The sequence below is a fragment of the Saccopteryx leptura genome, chromosome 13 (assembly GCF_036850995.1).
Source record: "Saccopteryx leptura isolate mSacLep1 chromosome 13, mSacLep1_pri_phased_curated, whole genome shotgun sequence".
Lineage (NCBI taxonomy): Eukaryota > Metazoa > Chordata > Mammalia > Chiroptera > Emballonuridae > Saccopteryx > Saccopteryx leptura.
In genome coordinates this window covers 13,602,553-13,621,915 of record NC_089515.1, presented here as the reverse complement: position 1 = coordinate 13,621,915, position 19,363 = coordinate 13,602,553, and the positions used below count along the sequence as shown (strand labels likewise).

Genomic DNA, 19,363 nt, shown 5'->3' with positions numbered 1-19,363 from the left:
ATTGGCTCCAGCCACCCACAACCATGAACATGAGCGGTAGGAAATGAATGGATTGTAATACATGAGAATGTTTTATATTTTTAACGTTATTATTTTTTATTAAAGATTTGTCTGCGAGCCAGATGCAGCCATCAAAAGAGCCACATCTGGCTCATGAGCCATAGGTTCCCGACCCCTGCTTTAAAATATGTGTGGGGAGTAGGAATGATGTATTTAGTCAATCTGAGTAGTAGATATATGGGAACTCTTTGACTACTCTTGCAGCTTGTTCATACCTTTGAAATTATGTATTTTCAAATTGAGTGCTAAAAATAGATGAGAAGAGGTAGATGTATGTTTTTTCCATTTGGTTGTATAGGATATATATTTTGACCTGAAGTTATAAGAATCCCTGTGAACTTGCCGCGGCTGTAGAGGAAGTGTCAGATTGTTCTTTTTTCTATACTTTGAATTATGGCTTTTAGAGAATCTATAAATCTCAAAGGGAATGATCGGTTGGTTTTACTAACTTGGACCATAAAGCTCTTCTGGGTTAGTCCTGAGAGAAATTTATTTCTCTTTAAGTTAGCCATACCTCATAAACTTTAGAAGAATTTCAATGTGAGTGTCAAGGTTAGAATAACATTAATGTTTTGCTTTAGTGTTTTTCATGATTTTAGAATTTGGGAGGTGTAGTTGGGAAAGCCATCATTAATGTCAGTTTATATTAATTAATTTTTTCTTTTGATTCAAACACCATTAAATATGATATTTTTAGAAAGTTGATTTTTTTTAATGTAAGTTTAGTGATACTGTGGGACTCGCTTCAGCTGTTCACATGATGTATTTTTCAAAATTCTTTGCTGAATTGCACGTGTAAATGGAACTTGGCTTTTCAGCAAACTGGCATCTGAAAATGTAGATCTATAGGTGTATTAGGGGGTGATAATTAGGAATTTTTAATAGAATAAATCTTCCCTCTACAATTATTCAACTGTAGGAGTCATACAACACAGACTTTTATTGTTCTTGAATTAGGCTTGGCATTTGTGGAGGAGTTTCGTTTGTGAAGAACTTTACAAGACTAATTAGGTAAAGTAAAACAATTTCAATGCAATAAGCAAAAACGTTTTAATAAATTGCTCTGTCTGTGTACAGAGGTTGTGGTTAAGATGTTGTATTTTCAAAAAACCTCACCAAAGTCTTTAGTGTTGGTAAATGAAATTATTAAATAATATGCTTTGAAAACTTTCTAAGCTAATATGCACGAATTAAATTATATTGAAAAATGTTAGTAAACAAGCATTGAGGATGTTGAAAATTCTGGTCTCTCTCTGCTTCACATTCTTTCAATAATGTAGATATCTGTCCTTTAGAAGGCAGCCATTCTAAATTTGTTTTAAGTATTTAAAATTTAAGAATTTGTATTTAGAAGAAATGTGCATTTGTCCTTTGTACTTGTTTTTTTTTTCATAACTTTATAGAACTACTAGTGAAATTTAATTACTCTTCCACAATAACCCTACAAATATTTTGAGATAGGTTATTATTAATTTATTTTCTATTCTTTAGAAAAGCGTCCATAGTTCCTTCAGTGTATTTACATAACAAGATTTTGTCATATCTTATTGTTAGTGCCTTACAGTAACACAAGCAATGATGTAAAGAATATTTTCTAATAAATTATTATAATAATAACAGCAGCTAACATTTATTGAAGCCTTACTCTGTGCTAGGTGGTGTTATAAGCACTTTATACATATTAACTCCCTAAAGTGAACATGCAAATATATACTCTTTTAACCACATTGTACAGATAAGGGAACTGAGACACAGGTGTCTCTCACAACTAGTCATTCATCACTCAGCTAGGAAAAGGATTATATAAATATAAAACACACATTGTCATCTTTATCACCCCTCTGGACAAACTATACTTTGAAATGACCTATTCAAACTTAACAGACAGAGCAAATGTGGTGTATTTCCTAATGTGACACCATTCTTTCCCTTGTGCTAGAGTTGATATTTTATTAAAATATTTACTCCTACCTAAATTTATATTTTTTATGTATATTATCATGTTGACTTGTAGCTAGTCTAAAGACAACAAAACGTCCTTAGGTTTTGCGTGTCATCTAAGTGCTTGCTGTCAGCAGGGTACACTCTGTCCTGTGTTTGTTGATTTTATGTTGTAATATAGTGAAGGGCTTGACCTTTGTTGCTAAAATAGTTTCAGCCCATCATTGCTTTGGATCATAATTCTGATACTTGAAGATTTAGTTAGCTCTTCCTTGTATTGGGTCAGTGAACATGTCAGGAGTACAACTTCTTTGCCGTCATCCTTGGAATTGACAAAAAAATGTTGACAAGTAAACCTTGAATGCTTACTGAGCCAAAATGATTCCTTGTAGTGTGTGCACATTTCCAAATGCAAAACTAATAAAAATCTAATGAGAATATGAATCATAATTAACTTTACATTTCAAGTTTATCGCCTGTGTCTGAACAAAATTATTTCTTAATTATCGCATCTGAAACTACCGTATCACCCTGTAGGTTTCTTGACTAAACTGATGGTGACTAAGTCTTGAGAAATACTGCTGTCGTATTTAAGAATGTACACTTTAGTGTTTTATCTGTGTTATAGGTCCTATACTTTTAATTATTTTTGATGTGTCACAAATAGTTGAGTGAAATACTGTGTTTTATGATGAATATATATCAATATTTTTAAATTAAGCTTTGAATTTTGAGATAATTTACATACACTTGTATGAAATAACCCAGTGATCCTGTGTACCCATTAGGCAGTTTTCCTTGGTGGTAACTGCTTGTGAAAATGTAGCATAATTTCACGATCTAGATTGATACAACCTATTGATCTCCTTCAGATTGCTCCAGTTTCAGTTGTGTGTGCACGTGTGAATGTGTTTAGTTCTGCTCAAACTTTCACATGTTGTTTCATATACCTACCCCCTAGTCAAAATACAGAATAGTTCTGTCACCACTAGGATTCTTCACCTTGCTCTTTAGACCACACCCACCCACTCTACCTTTACTCCTCTCTCATCCCTAGCCCTGGACAATCACAGATCTGTTCTCCATGTCTATAATTTCGTGGTTTTTTTTCAGGAATGTTATATAATTGGACCATTTCCATTTAGAGTAACTTTGATACATTAGTGTCTAAGTCTGCTATTTTATTATTTATTTAGTTTCCTGTGGGGGTTTTTTTGGGGTGCCTTTGTTTGTTTATTTGCTTCCTGTAGGTTACTTGACCAACTTTTAGAATTTCATCTTGATGTTCTTATTCTCGAGTGTATTGCTTTGTATGGTTTTCTTTTTTTATTGAATTTATTAGAGTGACACTGGTTAACATAATTAAACAGGTTTCAGGTGCCCAATTCTATAGCACATCTCTGTACACTGTATTGTGCGTTCACCATCCCCCAAGTCAAGCCTTGTCCATCAATCACCATATACCTTCATAGAGGTTGCTATGGATATAAAAATATGCATATGTAACTAATTATAATATCTTAGTATCAACATTTTAAAACTTCAAGAGATGTATTGAAGCCTTGAGTTCATTTAGATCCCCTCACCTTCTCCATTTTTAATATTACTGTCTTGAGTATCAAATGATGTTATAATTTTTATTTTCTTCATCAATATGATTTAGAAATCTCCAGAGGACAAGGATAGTGTGTACTTACATTTCTGCTCTATTTGTTGATCTTTTCTGATGCTGTAAGATTCCTTCTTTTATCATTTCATTTCTGTATGAAGCAAGGGGGGACCAGCACAGTGCTAAACATTGTTAAGGGCAGAGATTATATCTTTTTTTTTAAATCTTTGTAATAGCAGTGACTAACTCAGAGCTTGCTACATAGTAGGCTCTCCTAAACTATTTATTATATCTTATTTCAGTTATTTACAATACAGAAATGTATGTGAGTATGAAGTTTTTCTTTTCCTCTTTCACACACAAATTTGGCATTTTCAATATTTCAGAGTTTAATCTATAGAAAGACCACTGTAACTCAACCTCAACCCGAGTACCTAACGTATAGTAATTTGCTCATATTTCTTGATTAAATGAATATTCGGTATACCTTACTCACAAACATGTGGCATTAGAATTAACTTGGTAGTTTGGTGATATGTTAGTTATAATTTTAAATACTTCTTGAAGCTCATGGTTTATCTTCTTTCTATTACAGCATCCAACACTTGGCTTGTTTCAGAAACGAAAGGAGCTATTGTTCAAGGTGGATATGGTCATACCAGCGTGTATGATAAAATAACAAAGTCCATTTATGTTCATGGAGGCTATAAAGCATTACCAGGCAACAAATATGGATTGGTAGATGATCTTTATAAGTATGAAGTGAACACTAAAACTTGGTGAGTAGAAGAGGCAGAAGTATGTTGAGAAAATTTGTCACTGTTATATTTTATATTTGTATAATAGTGGTGTTTATTAAATATTTCCAGGGGAACATTCTTGGCCTTTTACCGTCTTTATTTCAACTAACGAGATTCTATTATGTAGCAAAGGCACAAAATAATATATTGTCTAGGTAGCCATCATTTCTGAAAATAATTAACTTTAAAGTGGTTTCAGATCCTTTGGATACACTTATTCTAGATATATTACTTGTACTTATCAGTGCTGATATGTTTAGTTCAGACAGGAAATGTTGCTTCTCAAATGTTTAGGATTGTTATTAATTTGTCTTGGGATTTGTTCTTCTTTGCACTCATATTTTATTGTCATTGGTAAATTTTAAAAATGTTTCTTCATTTTTATTATTTCATTTCCTGTGAAAACAAAGCTTGTGATATTTAACTGGATTTTCCTTTTTGGTTGTTATAATAATGCTACATTCTATATTTTGTGCTGGTTGTTTCATGCACAAATGCAAGAGTTTGTCTGGGGTATACAGTATACTTAGAAATGAAATTGATGTGTTTGAGGGTAGTCATATCCTCAGATTTACTGCATCTTGTGTAATTCCTCCTTAAGTGACTGTGGTAATATAATTCCACCAGCAAGGTATGAATGCCCCTGTTTCTTCATATTCCCACCAACACTTGGTGACTGTGAGGATATTTTCATTTTGCCAGGACAGTGGGTCTGAATGATATCTTACTGATATTTTAATTTACATATCCTGATGACTATTTTGAGGAAGCCTCTTTGAATGTGTTCATTTGCTACTTGTGTCTTTCTATTTAGTGAATTGCCTATTTATAATGATAATGTTCCCTTCATGTTTGAAATATTATTGTTTTTATTTATTGATTAACATGGGAAATGATTCCTTTGTTGTTTTAAGACACTACACATTCTTTCAAAACTGTTAGCACAAAATTTGTTTATGGGAAATGAGATAGTTTTCTGCCAAGTTGTGATTTGTTATGCCCCCTTTACTTTCAAACATATATTCTATTTTTTACTGTATTTGAAGAAAGAAAGATGGACTTTATAAAAAATAAGACTTTTTCTTTGGGTGATTTTATTAATTTTCATTGTTTTTTAGTCTAATATAAAATGTAGTATTATTTAAATTTTATGACTATTAAAATTAATAAAATGCTTTTGTTTAATGTAATTTACACATTGCATTTTATATCCTATTTTAATATTTCTGACATTTTATTGTTGACTTCTTGCTATGATAAAAAGAGGAATTATTTGTAGTGACTAAGGCACTGAGTTTTTACCCAGGAAACTGTAAAACCTTTGTAAGAAATTGAAGATCTAAATAAGTGGAGAATACTTTATGATAATTATTAACTCAGTATTGTGGAGATGTCTATTCTGCTTAAATTCATCAGTAGATTTAATGTAATCTCTAACAAACATGCAGCAATAAATTGGCATGCCTATTCTAAAACTTGGATGAAAATGCAAAGGACTATCCACAGCTAAAAAAACTGTTACAAGAACAAAGCTTGAAGATCTCTCTACCAAGTCGTATGACTTTAAGCTACAGTAATTAAGTATGATTGCAAAGATAGGGAAACAGACTAATGTAACAAATATCAATTCCCCAGACAGACCTACATTGCACATTCATGAGCTCTTGGTTTATGGCAAAGTTGACACTTCAGAACTATTTTTTCTCAATAAATTATTCTGGGCCAGTTGGCTATACAATTAAAAAATGATTTTGGGTCCTACTTCACACCATACATAAAAATTAATTTCAGATCAATTGCATATCTAAATATGGGAGGTAAAATAATAAATATGGTAGAAGATAACAGAGGCAAACATTTGTGTATCCATTGGGAAAAAAAAGACTTAAAATAGAATTTAAATAGTACTGTGAAGCAAGGAACAATGATATATATCTAAAAATATCAGTAAGAAGGTGAAAAGGCAAGCCACAGTGTGGGAGGTTTTTGTAATTTATGAAGCCAACAAAGAATTCTATTCCTGAAATATAGAGAACTACAAACCAATAAAAATGTCCTATTCCATAGCAAATGGGCAAGAAACTTGAATAGTACTTCACACAGAAGAATGTCCATACGACCAGGATACATTTTAAAAGGTGCTCAACTCATTGGGCACAAGGGCAATTTAAATGAAGATGATACTGAAGTACCACTACTCAGCCACTTAAATGGCTACAATGTACAAGACTGCTAATCCAAGGGTGTATATAAATGGTACAAGCCCTCTGAAAACCTTTTTGACAGTTTCTACTAAATTAGAATACACTCACACATACATATGTAATAGTTATTCTAATGATGTATCTAACAAATGCATATATATATATGCATGTACTGCAGTCATATGGGAGATATTTATTACAGTGTTACTTGTAATAGCAGTAATTGGAAACAAATGAAAATACCCATCACTTCAAATGGGTAAATTAGTTGTATTCTAAACAATAGAATGCTATGCACTAATAAAAATGAAAGAATTGTCTCTGCTGATATTCATGCAGTTGTATCTCACCAAAGTAATGTGGACCAAAAGAAGCCAAACAATAAGAAAGACTATATAGTGTATGATTCCATTTATATGAAGTTTAGCGCCAGGAAAAACTAATCTCCGGTCTGAAAAGTTATGACCGGAATTGCCTTAGGCTAGGAAGAGTTGTGTAGTGATTGGGATGAGCAACAGGAAAGTTTCTGGAGTGGTTACACACATGTGTTCACTTCATGATATTTCATGGAAATATACCTTTGGAATTTGTATACGTTTTGGTCTGTATGTCATATTTCATAAAAGTGTATTTAAGAATAGAAATCTGCCTGACCAGGTGGTGTCGCAGTGGATAGAGCGTCGGACTGGGATGCAGAGGACCCAGGTTCAAGACCCCGAGGTTGCCAGCTTGAGCGCGGGCTCATCTGGTTTGAGCAAAGCTCACCAGCTTGGACCCAAGGTCGCTGGCTTGAGCAAGGGGTTACTCGATCTGTTGTAGCCCCTGGTCAAGGCACATATGAGAAAGCAATCAATGAACAACTAAGGTGTCGCAACAAAAAACTAATGATTGATGATTCTCATCTCTCTCCATTCCTGTCTGTCTGTCCCTATCTGTCCCTCTCTCTGACTCTCTGTCTCTGTAAGAAAAAAAAAAAGAAATCTGTGTTTGATTTGATTTATCAGATTTAATGTTAAATGCTGATAGTTTTTGATAATTTGAAATACGAGAAGAGGGTCAGTTTTTAGTATATAGTCACCAAATTACATTTTTTGGCCATTGTTGGAAATGATTGAGACATAAGTTCAGATACACCCAAAGCTATTGCTGCTAGCTTATTACTTCAGGTCTGGTTGAGTCAGGTTTCTTTGCATTTAAAGAATAAGAGAGAAAAGACATCCTGTATTTATAGGATTTCTTTTTATATGGTTAGGATGGTTTATTAATTGGTATGATGCTTCGCTATGAGACTTTGATGTGATGACTGTTGATACTAGGGCCATTGTGGTTTAATTTCTTAGTCTTGTTAAATGAGAGATCTCATAACATTCTTTACACATATATGTTTTAAAGTTAACAGTAGGACCCTACACCTTTATTGTTCTTGTATATCAAGACTTTTCTATGATAGTAGAGACTTCAGATTTTTTCTTTTTGCTTATTGCTAAGGTCCTAGCCACTATAATTGTGTCCCTTTAACCTGTAAAAAAGCAGAACAAAATTTAACACATAGGAACATATTAAGCATTATCATTTAGAACTTACAGCTGTAATCTGCATTTGGTAATTTTTCCCTATTTTTTTCAAGTGATAGAAAAAAGATTTCTACTATGAATGCTTTAAGATGGGTAGTGAGTCTAATGATAAAGCTTCTATGGTTCTATTTAAAACGTCATACATAAAAATAGTTGAAATCACATAAACTTAGAATGTGTTTTCATAATGATACTACATCTGGTTACATGAAACGATATTTTTCCAGCTTCTTAAATTTAATGTAATGGGAGGTTTTTTTATTACATTAAATTATTCAAAGCTATTTTATTATTTTATTGAATTTTGGGGATTTCTTTAACAACTTAGCTGTCAGAGGTTTTGGAAAGTAAAACAGGACAATTTTATAAATGTGAACTTGCCTTTTAGTAAGTACTAATGAACATGCTATTCATGGTGTTTATCCTTACTTATTACTCTGCATAATGAGTGTCTGAAATCTTTTCAACAAAATTTGTTAACTGTGTATCAAACACTGTATTGGGAATGATCCTAAGACTTTCTCAGTAAAGGAGACAGATAATTTAAACTTCTGTGTTGTATATATGTGTGGGAAATAATAGAAATATGCACAATAAGGAAATAGTACAGCAGCGGAATTTATTGAAATGAGCATACAATATTATATAGGCAGAAATGAGTATTGTTTTCATAAATAGCATGGTATGATACAAGACTTGGAATTTTGGAATGCTTGGTTAAAATCACATATTGATCACTTAAAATTTTATTTCTATAGTTTTACCTTTTAAGGTAATTTTGAGCTATGCAGTACTTATTTTTTTCATAGTGCTCTTTTATAAACTTGGAAATATTCCATATGGACAAAAGACTATATGAAAGCGTATATACATAGTTTCAGAACAAAAATGAAGTAAACACTCTATCTACCTGAACCAAGAAAGAGGACATTACAGTTCCCCAGGAAGCCCTCATGTGCCTCCATGTTGGCATTCCCTTCATTACCCCCCAAAGAGGTAACCATATTAATATTGTGTTAATTATTTCGTTGCTTTTCATTATAGATTTTTTTTTACCCGTCTGTATGTATTTGCAAACAAACCAATGACTGAGTTGTCAGTTTTTGACTTTTTGCATGTATTGTTTAACATTGCATGCTTTCCTTAGAGAGCTTTTCAAACATCAACCTTCTTCTGTCTTGGAGATAATATTTTAATCAGGAGAAGAAGACTATAAAAATGGAAATAAGTAAAAGGTATTTTAAATGATGACAAGTGCTAGGGACAGAAAAGAAAGCATGGGAAGAGGATAGGGAGTTTCAGGTTGTTCCATTAAATAGGGTCATCTGAGAAGACATCACTGAGAATGCATTTGAAAAAAGAAATGAGAGAGGTTAGAGAACGAGGTGTCTGAGGGACAGCTGGTCTAGGCAGAGGGAAAGCGAGGGGAATATGCTTATTGTTTGGAATGCAAGGGGGCCAGTATAGCATGGTTAGAGGGTCATAGAGTGGTTTTGGTGAAATGGAAGAAAATGACCTTAGAGCAGTGGTCCCCAACCCCCGGGCCGCAGACTGGTACCAATCCGTGGGCCATTTGATACCGGTCCTCAGAGAAAGAATAAATAATTTACATTATTTCTGTTTTATTTATATTTAAGCCTGAATGATGTTTTATTTTTAAAAAATGACCAGATTCCCTCTGTTACATCCGTCTAAGACTCACTCTTGACGCTTGTCTCGGTCACGTGATACATTTATCCGTCCCACCCTAAAGGCCGGTACGTGAAAATATTTTCTGACATTAAACCGGTCCGTGGCCCAAAAAAGGTTGGGGACCACTGCCTTAGAGTATTGATGGGGAACCCTATTATAAAGAGTCATAGAGAGCATTATAAAGATTTTGACTTTAACTCTGTATGGGAAGCTAGTGGCAGGTGTAGAACAGAGATATGAAATGCTCTGCCTTGGGTCATTCCAGGGTCACCATGGCTGCTGTGTTGTGATCATGATACAAGAGCAGAAGCAAGAGGACCATTTAGGAGACTACTGTAATCTAAGAAACAGACAATAGTGTCTGGACCAGGGAGGCAATATGCAAACGATGAGAACAGCTTGGATTCCAAATATATATTTTCAAGGTAGAACCAACAGATTGGCTAGACTAAGGGACTGGAAATAGAGTGGAAGAGGGAGAGCAGTGGAAGTTGAAACAGGCTTTTGAAAACCTGAACGCATGGAGTTGGCATTGATTGGGGTGATGAACTCTGTCGAAGTGGGTTTGGTGGGAAGGAAGATTTTAGGAGCTTGGTTTTAGTTGTATTTAATTTGAGATCCCTATTATACATGTTAATGAATATATAAAATAGGTGGCTGGATGTAGGAATTTGGGAATCTGGATACTACATTTCTGCTCAGAGATAATGATAAAGAATTAGAAAGAGACAGGAAAGAAGCAGTTAGTGAGTTACCCGGAAAGTGTGATGTCTTAGAAGCCAAGAGTGGGCTTCCAAGGAGAGAGTTTGTCAGAAGCTGTCAACCGGCAAAGTATTGTGAGAGTTAAGCAATGATCATGGCATCTGGCTAGCGGGAGTCTTTTTTTTTTTTTTAGATTTTATTTATTAATTTTTAGAGAGAAAGGAGAGAGAGAGGGCAAGAGAGAGAGAAAGTGGGGAGGAGCAGGAAGCATCAACTCCCCTATGTGCCTTGACTGGGCAAGCCCAGGGTTTCGAACCGGTGACCTTAGCATTCCAGGCCGACGCTTTCTCCACTGTGCCACCACAGGTCAGGCTGGCTGGAGTCTTTTTGCTGAGCTTGCCTGAGGTTCCAGTGGAGTGGTGGAGTGAAGTTCGGTTGTCATAGAGTCTGGTCAGGATGGGAGCAGAGGAATTGGAGAAAAGTACTAACAGATTTTCTGAGGAGCTTAGTTATAAGGGAAGGAGAGAAATAGGGTCATAGAGGCTCAGGGAGGCAAGGACAAGAGAGGTTTTAAGTTTGGAGAAATAGTTATATTTGTTGGCTGATAGCAAAGATCAAGAAAATGCTAAAAATAATGATGCAAGAAAGGGAAGACTTCACTAGCTGGGTGTTCCTAAGAAAACAAGTAGCTGTGGGATCTGGTAAGCACCTAGGATGTCTTCTAGGACTGTGGGAGCGTGGGCATTCTATTCACAGGGAGAAGGCAGGTTATAGGAAGGCAGTTGCAGCTAATGGGTGGGTGGGTGAGAGATGGTGAAAATATCGATTCTCCTTTTTATTCTCAGTGAAATAGGCAGTGAAGTTACCAGCTGAGAATGAGAACAGGCAGTGTCAATAAGGAAACAGGTTTGAAGAGAGAGGGTAAAGTATGGAACGGTCATTTAGGAGGATGGGAGGGTGAATGGCTTAGGGAAGTATGATGGGCTTGCAGACAGAACTGTCCTGTGTGAGACGCTTGTTGTGGGAACATAGGTCCTTTTTAAAGTTACTCCGCTGTGAATGGACATCTGGGATGTACTAACTTTTGCTATTACGGACAATTATAAGGGTTCTCATTTAGTCTTTTATTGTTCATTCACACGTTTCTCTAAGCCATTTCCTTAATGCTTGGTCACAGGGACTGTCATGGTCAGGTTTACCCAACCATACTCCAGTGTCATTTTACCAGTCTATACTCCCACCAGGGGAGAATGGGAGTTCTCATTTCTCTACTAGCTCTCCAAAATTTGGTGCCGTTTGTTTTTTTTTAAGATATTTTTTTTGCCACTATGGTGGGTATGAAATGGTGTCCTATTTTGGTTTTAATCTGTATTTTTCTGATTACTAATGAAATGGAAGATCTTTTCATTGTTTATTGTTCATATTTCTCTCTTTGAAATTCTGCTCAAGTCTTCTATTCATTTTGTCATATTAGTTGTTTGTGTACACTTAAAAAAATTAAACCTTGGTTGTTTTGGGGATTTGTATATGGATACATCTTTTGGGGTGGGACACTATTCAGCCTTTATCAGGTTGAAGAAGTTCCCTTTTGTATCTTACGTTGTTGAGTGTTTCTTATCCTGAAAGGGTGCTGGATTTTGTCAAGTTTTTTCAGCATCTATTTAAATGATCATTTTTTTATTCTATTAATATGGTGTACTGCGCCAATTGCTTTTCAGATGTTAACCCAACCATGCATTCCTGCAATAAATTCCACTTGTCATGGCATAGGATCCTTTTTATACATTGCTTATTTTGATTTTCTAATATTTTGTTAAGGATTTTTAACATGTTATTAAAAAACATGTTAGTATATAGTGTTCTTTCCTTGTGTTATCTTTGTCTAGTTTAGGTATCAGAGTTATATTGTTTTAGGGTTTAACGTATATGTGTATCTTAACTTAGACTATACTTCAGATTTATACTAACTTGATTTAAGTGAAATAGAGAAACATTACTTGTATATTACTGTTTCTTCCCTATTTTCTCATGGTATAATTATATATACATATAAAACATCTATATAGGTTGAAAACGGAATATATTTTTATACCTATTAGTTTATATAATCTTAAGTCTTTTAAAGAGAGTGAGAATAGAAAGGAGAGCAAATATATATATTATGTCAACCTTGTTATTGAATATTTTTCGTGCCAGTCTCTGAGTTTCTGACCCCTCTCAGGGCTCTTGTTAGCTGTCCCCCCCCCCCCCGCCCCCAGGTTATTTCTGGCAGACTTTACCTGGTCTTCCTTTGAGCTACTGTTCCTGTGAAGCTGACAGCTGTCTTTTAATTGCTTACAACCAAAACCTCCATTGTTTTTTGAGAGTTCCCGAAAGGCTTGAGGTTTCCCATTCTGTGTTTCATATAAAGTCAGTTTCCTTGTAAGAGTTTGGAGCTCTTCTGAGCCTGCCTCTCTCTGTGGAGGGCAAACCTCTGAGCCAGTATCTGAACCTGTAGTTGGAATTAGTAGCCTGTTCCTCTTACAGTGACACCATTGATTTATGTGTAGGGTGCAGGGTAGGGCGGTAGCCTTGGCTCTTCTCAGCTTGCCTCTTTTGTAAGAAACCTCTGAGTGAGTGGGGCGCTGACTGTTTGGCCCTTGTGTCCTTATCCTGCTGGACCTGCTGTTTAGTGTCTGCCCTGTGAGTTAGAGGCTCACACTCAGACATCTCCTACTTTCTCCTTGAATAGACCTTCTGCCACTTGGAACTGGGGGCCTGAGAAGTATTGGCATTCTCCTGCTCCTGGTTAGGTTTCAGTGGCCTGGACTGGGAGCTGAGAGGTGCAGGCGTTCTCTGTTCTTGGTTTTATGTGCCTGCTCAGAGTGGACTTTTGTGTTGCTGAACTGGATGTGTGTGGAGAGGTGTGGGGGGAAGGATAGGAGCAGGGAATGGGTTAGATATCATGGACTATTGCTGTTCTTACTAAAATTTAGTAAAATTTAGTAGATATTCTTTTTTTTTTTTCTTTTTTTTTTTCTGAAGCTGGAAACGGGGAGAGACAGTCAGACAGACTCCGCATGTGCCCGACCGGGATCCACCCGGCACGCCCACCAGGGGCTACGCTCTGCCCACCAGGGGGCGATGCTCTGCCCCTCTGGGGCGTTGCTCTGCCACGACCAGAGCCACTCTAGTGCCTGGGGCAGAGGCCAAGGAGCCATCCCCAGCGCCCGGGACATCTTTTTTTTTTTTTTTTTAATTTCTTTTTATTTATTCATTTTTAGAGAGGAGAGAGAGAAGGAGAGAGAGAGACAGAGAGAGAGAAGGGGGGAGGAGCTGGAAGCATCAACTCCCATATGTGCCTTGACCAGGCAAGCCCAGGGTTTTGAACTGGCGACCTCAGCATTTCCAGGTCGACGCTTTATCCACTGCGCCACCACAGGTCAGGTGCGCCCGGGCCATCTTTGCTCCAATGGAGCCTTGGCTGTGGGAGGGGAAGAGAGAGACAGAGAGGAAGGAGGAGGGGGGGTGGAGAACCAAATGGGCGCTTCTCCTATGTGCCTTGGCCGGGAATCGAACCCGGGTCCCCCGCACGCCAGGCTGACGCTCTACCACTGAGCCAACCGGCCAGGCTTAGTAGATATTCTTGAGTAAATATTTATAGTTGCTCTTAGTAAAAAAAAATTTTTGGACCCTAAATGGTTTCTTTTTTTAAAATAATTTTTACCAATTATGATTCTTTCCCTGGGGAGAGTTGATCTCCTCATACTGCTATTCGGGAAGTCAGCTCCATATTCTTTAAGCATTGATTGGTGGTATAATCCATGTTTTCTGAGATACTATATATGCCTTACTAACTATACTCTACATACTATGTTTACGTTCTGATTCTTTGTTTGTACTAAGAATTTACTTAAAGCATTTATAAAAAATTGATTCATATTGTTATGCACAATTTGTTCAGGTGAAATATAATTGTTAGAATATGTTGGTAGTATTTTCTCCCAGTTACACATTAATTAATTAAAAGAAGATTTATATTATTTTTAATGTTTCTCAAAAATTCATTGTGATTTTCACTGACGCACAATATACGGATATAGCTTAAAAACAGTCTTGAACAAGAGTATATACAAGTGAGTACAAAGTATATAATTCCACTTTGTAAAGTACAAAGATAGCAACACAGATCTTTGCTACTAGGATCAGAATAGTGATTGTTAGTTATGTTCATCCTGTGAGACATCACTGAATTTTAGACTTATGATAAGTGCACCTTTCTGTGTGTTACACTTAAAAAGTTAAAAAGTGTATTATGGGATCCATATGAGTTACGTAGTTATAACTGAATATAGTTCTGAATAATTTTATTATATTTAATTTTTATTTATGTTGGTATATAAAACTGATGATATTGGCCTTTTAGTTTTAAGAATACTTGTTTCCTACTTTTATGAATGAAAACAAAATTCAAATATAGATTTCTATAAAATCATTAACAATTATGTTAATATTGTGCTTCCTGAAAGCATTTTAAGGTACTATGACTCTGGAAATATTTTTCTAAGCATATGAAGTTTAGGTGCCATATATATTTAAAAACATTGAAGTTTAGAGCACATTATGTTAAGAATTAAGCATGTCATTTCAGAATTCCAAGAAAATTTCTATATGCAATTTATATCCTTTATATAATATACATATATATATATATATAACATCAGGGAGATCTTTTTATCCTTTGTAATACATTTTTAAATTTTATCCTGTAGGACTATTTTGAAAGAAAGTGGGTTTGCCAGATACCTTCATTCAGCTGTTCTTATCAATGGAGCTATGCTTATTTTTGGAGGAAATACCCATAATGACACTTCCTTGAGTAACGGTGCAAAATGTTTTTCTGCCGATTTCCTGGCATATGACATAGGTATGTATCTGTTAGATCTGTTAGGGCTGTACCAAGTAGGAAACAGCAGTGTGTGTGTATGTCATTTTAGAGAGGTAGATTCAGTGGCAGATTACGAGTGGAATTCTCTCTCTATTCAGCATACTAGAAGTATCGGGCCAGGAGAACATACTCAACTGGGGTGAATTAGTGTGGAGACGGGAAATGTGACATCTGGGTTTGAATGTCCTTTTTGAAGGTTTTTATACATTATATTCCTACATGAGCACTATATCAGTCTCTTTTATTTGACAGTTTTGATAATGGGCAGATATAGAGTACTATCAAATTATGTAAATTACAAATAGTAGTAATGCAAGCATTTTAGGAATAGTGGGGATGAGTAAAGATGCATTTAAATTAAACTCACCAGATATACTTACTCGGTATAGAAAACTAATAGAAGTAGAGAAAGGAAGACAGAGATAGTAGAATAAAGAAATAAGATTTGAGGACAAAATGGAAACCGAGAACTAGGAATGGGAGTGGTTAATCTTTTGCAGAAGACCGGAAATACAGTGCGTTAATACAGTTTATTTAATTTTAGTTATGTTATCTATAGTCCTATCAATTTCTGAATATTAAATGAATATATTTATTGAAATTACTAAATTTAGCTATGCAATAGACTATTGTAGGAAAAACATTTTTGTATATCATGTTATAGATAAAACTTAGCTGATATTTAAAATATATTTAGTAGTACTTTAGAAAACCTTTCATTGATAATGTAAAGTAACATTTCAGTTTCAAGCTATTAAGAATCATTATGATAAATAAAAATAAAAGAGACCAGTGAATAACACATTTAGTAGATGTAAGAAGTATATACTTTTGTTCTCAAACACCATAACAGCCCATAATCTACTTTGGATAATTATTTCAAATGGTGGTCGTATATAAAGAAAATTATAACTCTTAATAAGCACTTTGATCTTTATACTATTTTAAGTTCTTTTGGAAGAAAATTCCTTGTAATAAAGTTAAATATGCGTTTATAACTCTAAGCGAAGAGTGTCTGTCTGTAATCATTAAAAATAATTCACTGTTGTTAGGATTTTTAGATCCTAAATAATTAAATGTGTACTTTTTGAAATAATAATTGGAAGTGATATTTCATGATGAACATGGGATTGTCTCCGTTTTTAGAGGCATATGAATCCGTGTCTGAGATCCAGGAAAATGGATCAGATGAAGTAGTGAAGGAAGCTGGCTGCGCGCTCTCTCATTGGCTGGGCTGTCAGCACACTCTTTTGTCTATGAGGATGAGACAGTAGGCTTAGTTTTTTTGGAGGGAGATGAAAGTTTTGTTTTGTTTTTTCTTTTTCTTCTTTTATTTTATTTAGAAAATTAAACAGGTGTTTTTCTTAGAGAAAAAATACTAGAAAAGGTGTAGAATTTTGTTATTATTGGTAAATAACACTTTTCCTCTTTATGATGAATAAAGTCATCTATTAAAAAAAATCTATGAAGTCAGATTTTGAACTTATAATTTTTTGCAGAAGAGTCTTCCAGGAATTTCCACCTAATTTCTGTACTTTAATAAAGAAATTAATGTTGAGATATTTTTGTAGCTTACATACTGGGAATTTATTTTTGTTTCTTTCATTTGGTTCATGATTATCATATTTTAGGTTTTATGTATTAAAATGAGTTGAAAAAACATTTGAGGTGTCAGTTTGAGAGAGAGAGAGGTCGGGTTATCTTTGTTCTAATTATTCTCTACTAAGTGTCTTCTGAGAACTGGGCACTATGTTAAGGGCTAAGAACTTCATATGCAATATCTGTAACCTCTCTAATAATCTTGAAATGAAGTGTTATAGATTTATTTCCAGAATATTAACCAGAAGAGAACGAAAGGAACTTGCTCAAAGCTATGCGGGTAGTAAGCAGCAGATCTATCTTTTCTCACTCCCAGAATGTACGATAGTCTTTTCACTTGAATACACCGCTGTTTGATTAGGTCCAATGTATAAGCTTTATTTTAGCAACAAATTTATGCGTACTGATGGTTTTTAATGCTGTGGAAAGATAAAAGCAAATACCAGTTTCATTTTTTTAAGCAAATGTTCAGATTGAAGGAAAAATAACATATTTTAAATAGCTATATATGTTAACATACATTTTTTAAAACATAATACAACCATATAATTTAGCATAGGATAAATGTTCTTTAATTTTATCTATTTGATTATTTTTGTTCAGTTTTCAAGAAATTTCCCCCTAAGATCTGTATTTATTCTTAGTTTTGATTCATCAAGTGTTGGAATATTTTCCTGGAAAAGAGTATGTTTCATATGTCAGGAAGTGCCTTTCAACATAATTGTTTTCCTTACGCAGTATATTTTGTGAAAATAAAATAGAATCATTGCATAGTGAACCAACCATAAAATAGATCTGCTTTGAAAAGAAAAAAAGGCCATGTTGCTAATTTTTCTCTTTAGTACTTTTCTTTTAGGATTTTTATGGCATATTTAACGGGCACACACCTGAATACTTAAGCTGATTGCCTTGTGTTATATCGTGTTTAAAACAAATGGGAATCTTTGAGCTCATACTAATTTTTTATTGCCATAAAATGAACTTTTTTAACCTTACTGCCTTAGTAAATTTTATATAGCAAATATCACTAATCTTTGAGAATGTAACCTTACCTTCATAGTTCTCTGTGTGTGTTCCGCGTGCTGGATGTAGAGACACGTGATGGTGATTTTCAAACGTGGCTGTACATGGTATCCCTTTTGAAGGTTGTAGGGGAAAAAAAACTGTATGATTTGATTCTCTTAGATTACGCACTAGGCATCTACATTTTTAAAAAGTGATTCGGGTGCAGCTGATAATAGAGCCAAAGCTGGTAAATGAGACTGGGTCAACTACTACAACATATACAATGATATATTAGTTAATGTTCTAGTTTGTGAATCAAGCGTGAATTCAGATTTTCAATCTGAAAACTTCCTTATGTTTTGTAATTATTAGTGGTATTACTGCAGGTGATTTAAGATGAACATTATCTTTCTGATGAAGATAACCTTCAAGAACATAAGCTAAAGCTGCAATGGAAAAATGTATCTCACTGAGTTGATCTCATGCTATTAGACATAGCTATACTTTGAAACTATGGAAAGTAAATATCATCATAATGTTAGTTTTCTAGGGGGGGGGAAGGAACCAGGAAGTTGTTTTGTGGTTTGTTTGTTTGTTTTTTCCACATCTCTCTTAAGTGTCACTAGGTGATCTGATTGAAGATTTCAACTTTTACAAATACGAGTTTCATGAATCGAAACATCTTAAAATGGAAGTAAAGTTTGAGACAGTGTGTTTTTGTTTGTTTGTTTTTTGTTTTGTTTGTTTTTTGTATTTTTCTGTAGCCGGAAATGGGGAGAGACAGTCAGACAGACTCCCGCATGCGCCAGACCGGGATCCATCCGCACGCCCACCAGGGGCGATGCTCTGCCCACCAGGAGGCGATGCTCTGCCCCTCCGAGGCGTCGCTCTGTCGCGACCAGAGCCACTCTAGCGCCTGGGGCAGAGGCCAAGAAGCCATCCCCAGCACCCGGGCCATCTTCGCTCCAATGGAGCCCCGGCTGTGGGAGGGGAAGAGAAAGACAGAGAGGAAGGAGAGGGGGAGGGGCAGAGAAGCTGATGGGCGCTCCTCCTGTGTGCCCCGGCCAGGAATCGAACCCGGGACCCCTGCACGCCAGGCCAACGCTCTACCACTGAGCCAACCGGCCAGGGCCGAGACAGTGTTTTAAGAGTGTAATAAACTATGACCAAATAGGATTTATTCTAGGAATTCAAGTCTGATTCATTATTAGGAAATATATAATATATCTACTGAAGAAGGTCAACAGGAA

General features: G+C 35.3%; 1 protein-coding gene across 2 annotated transcripts in view; it reads left to right on the top strand.

Moving 5' to 3' along the window:
* Positions 1-19,363, top strand: part of ATRNL1 (attractin like 1) — a 548,672-nt gene that overhangs the window by 70,535 nt on the left and 458,774 nt on the right. For both annotated transcript variants that reach the window (XM_066355686.1, XM_066355687.1), the window contains exons 9-10: positions 4,206-4,389; positions 15,334-15,488. In XM_066355686.1, the coding sequence (XP_066211783.1) occupies positions 4,206-4,389; positions 15,334-15,488 (339 nt within the window). The remainder of the gene's footprint in view (positions 1-4,205; positions 4,390-15,333; positions 15,489-19,363) is intronic.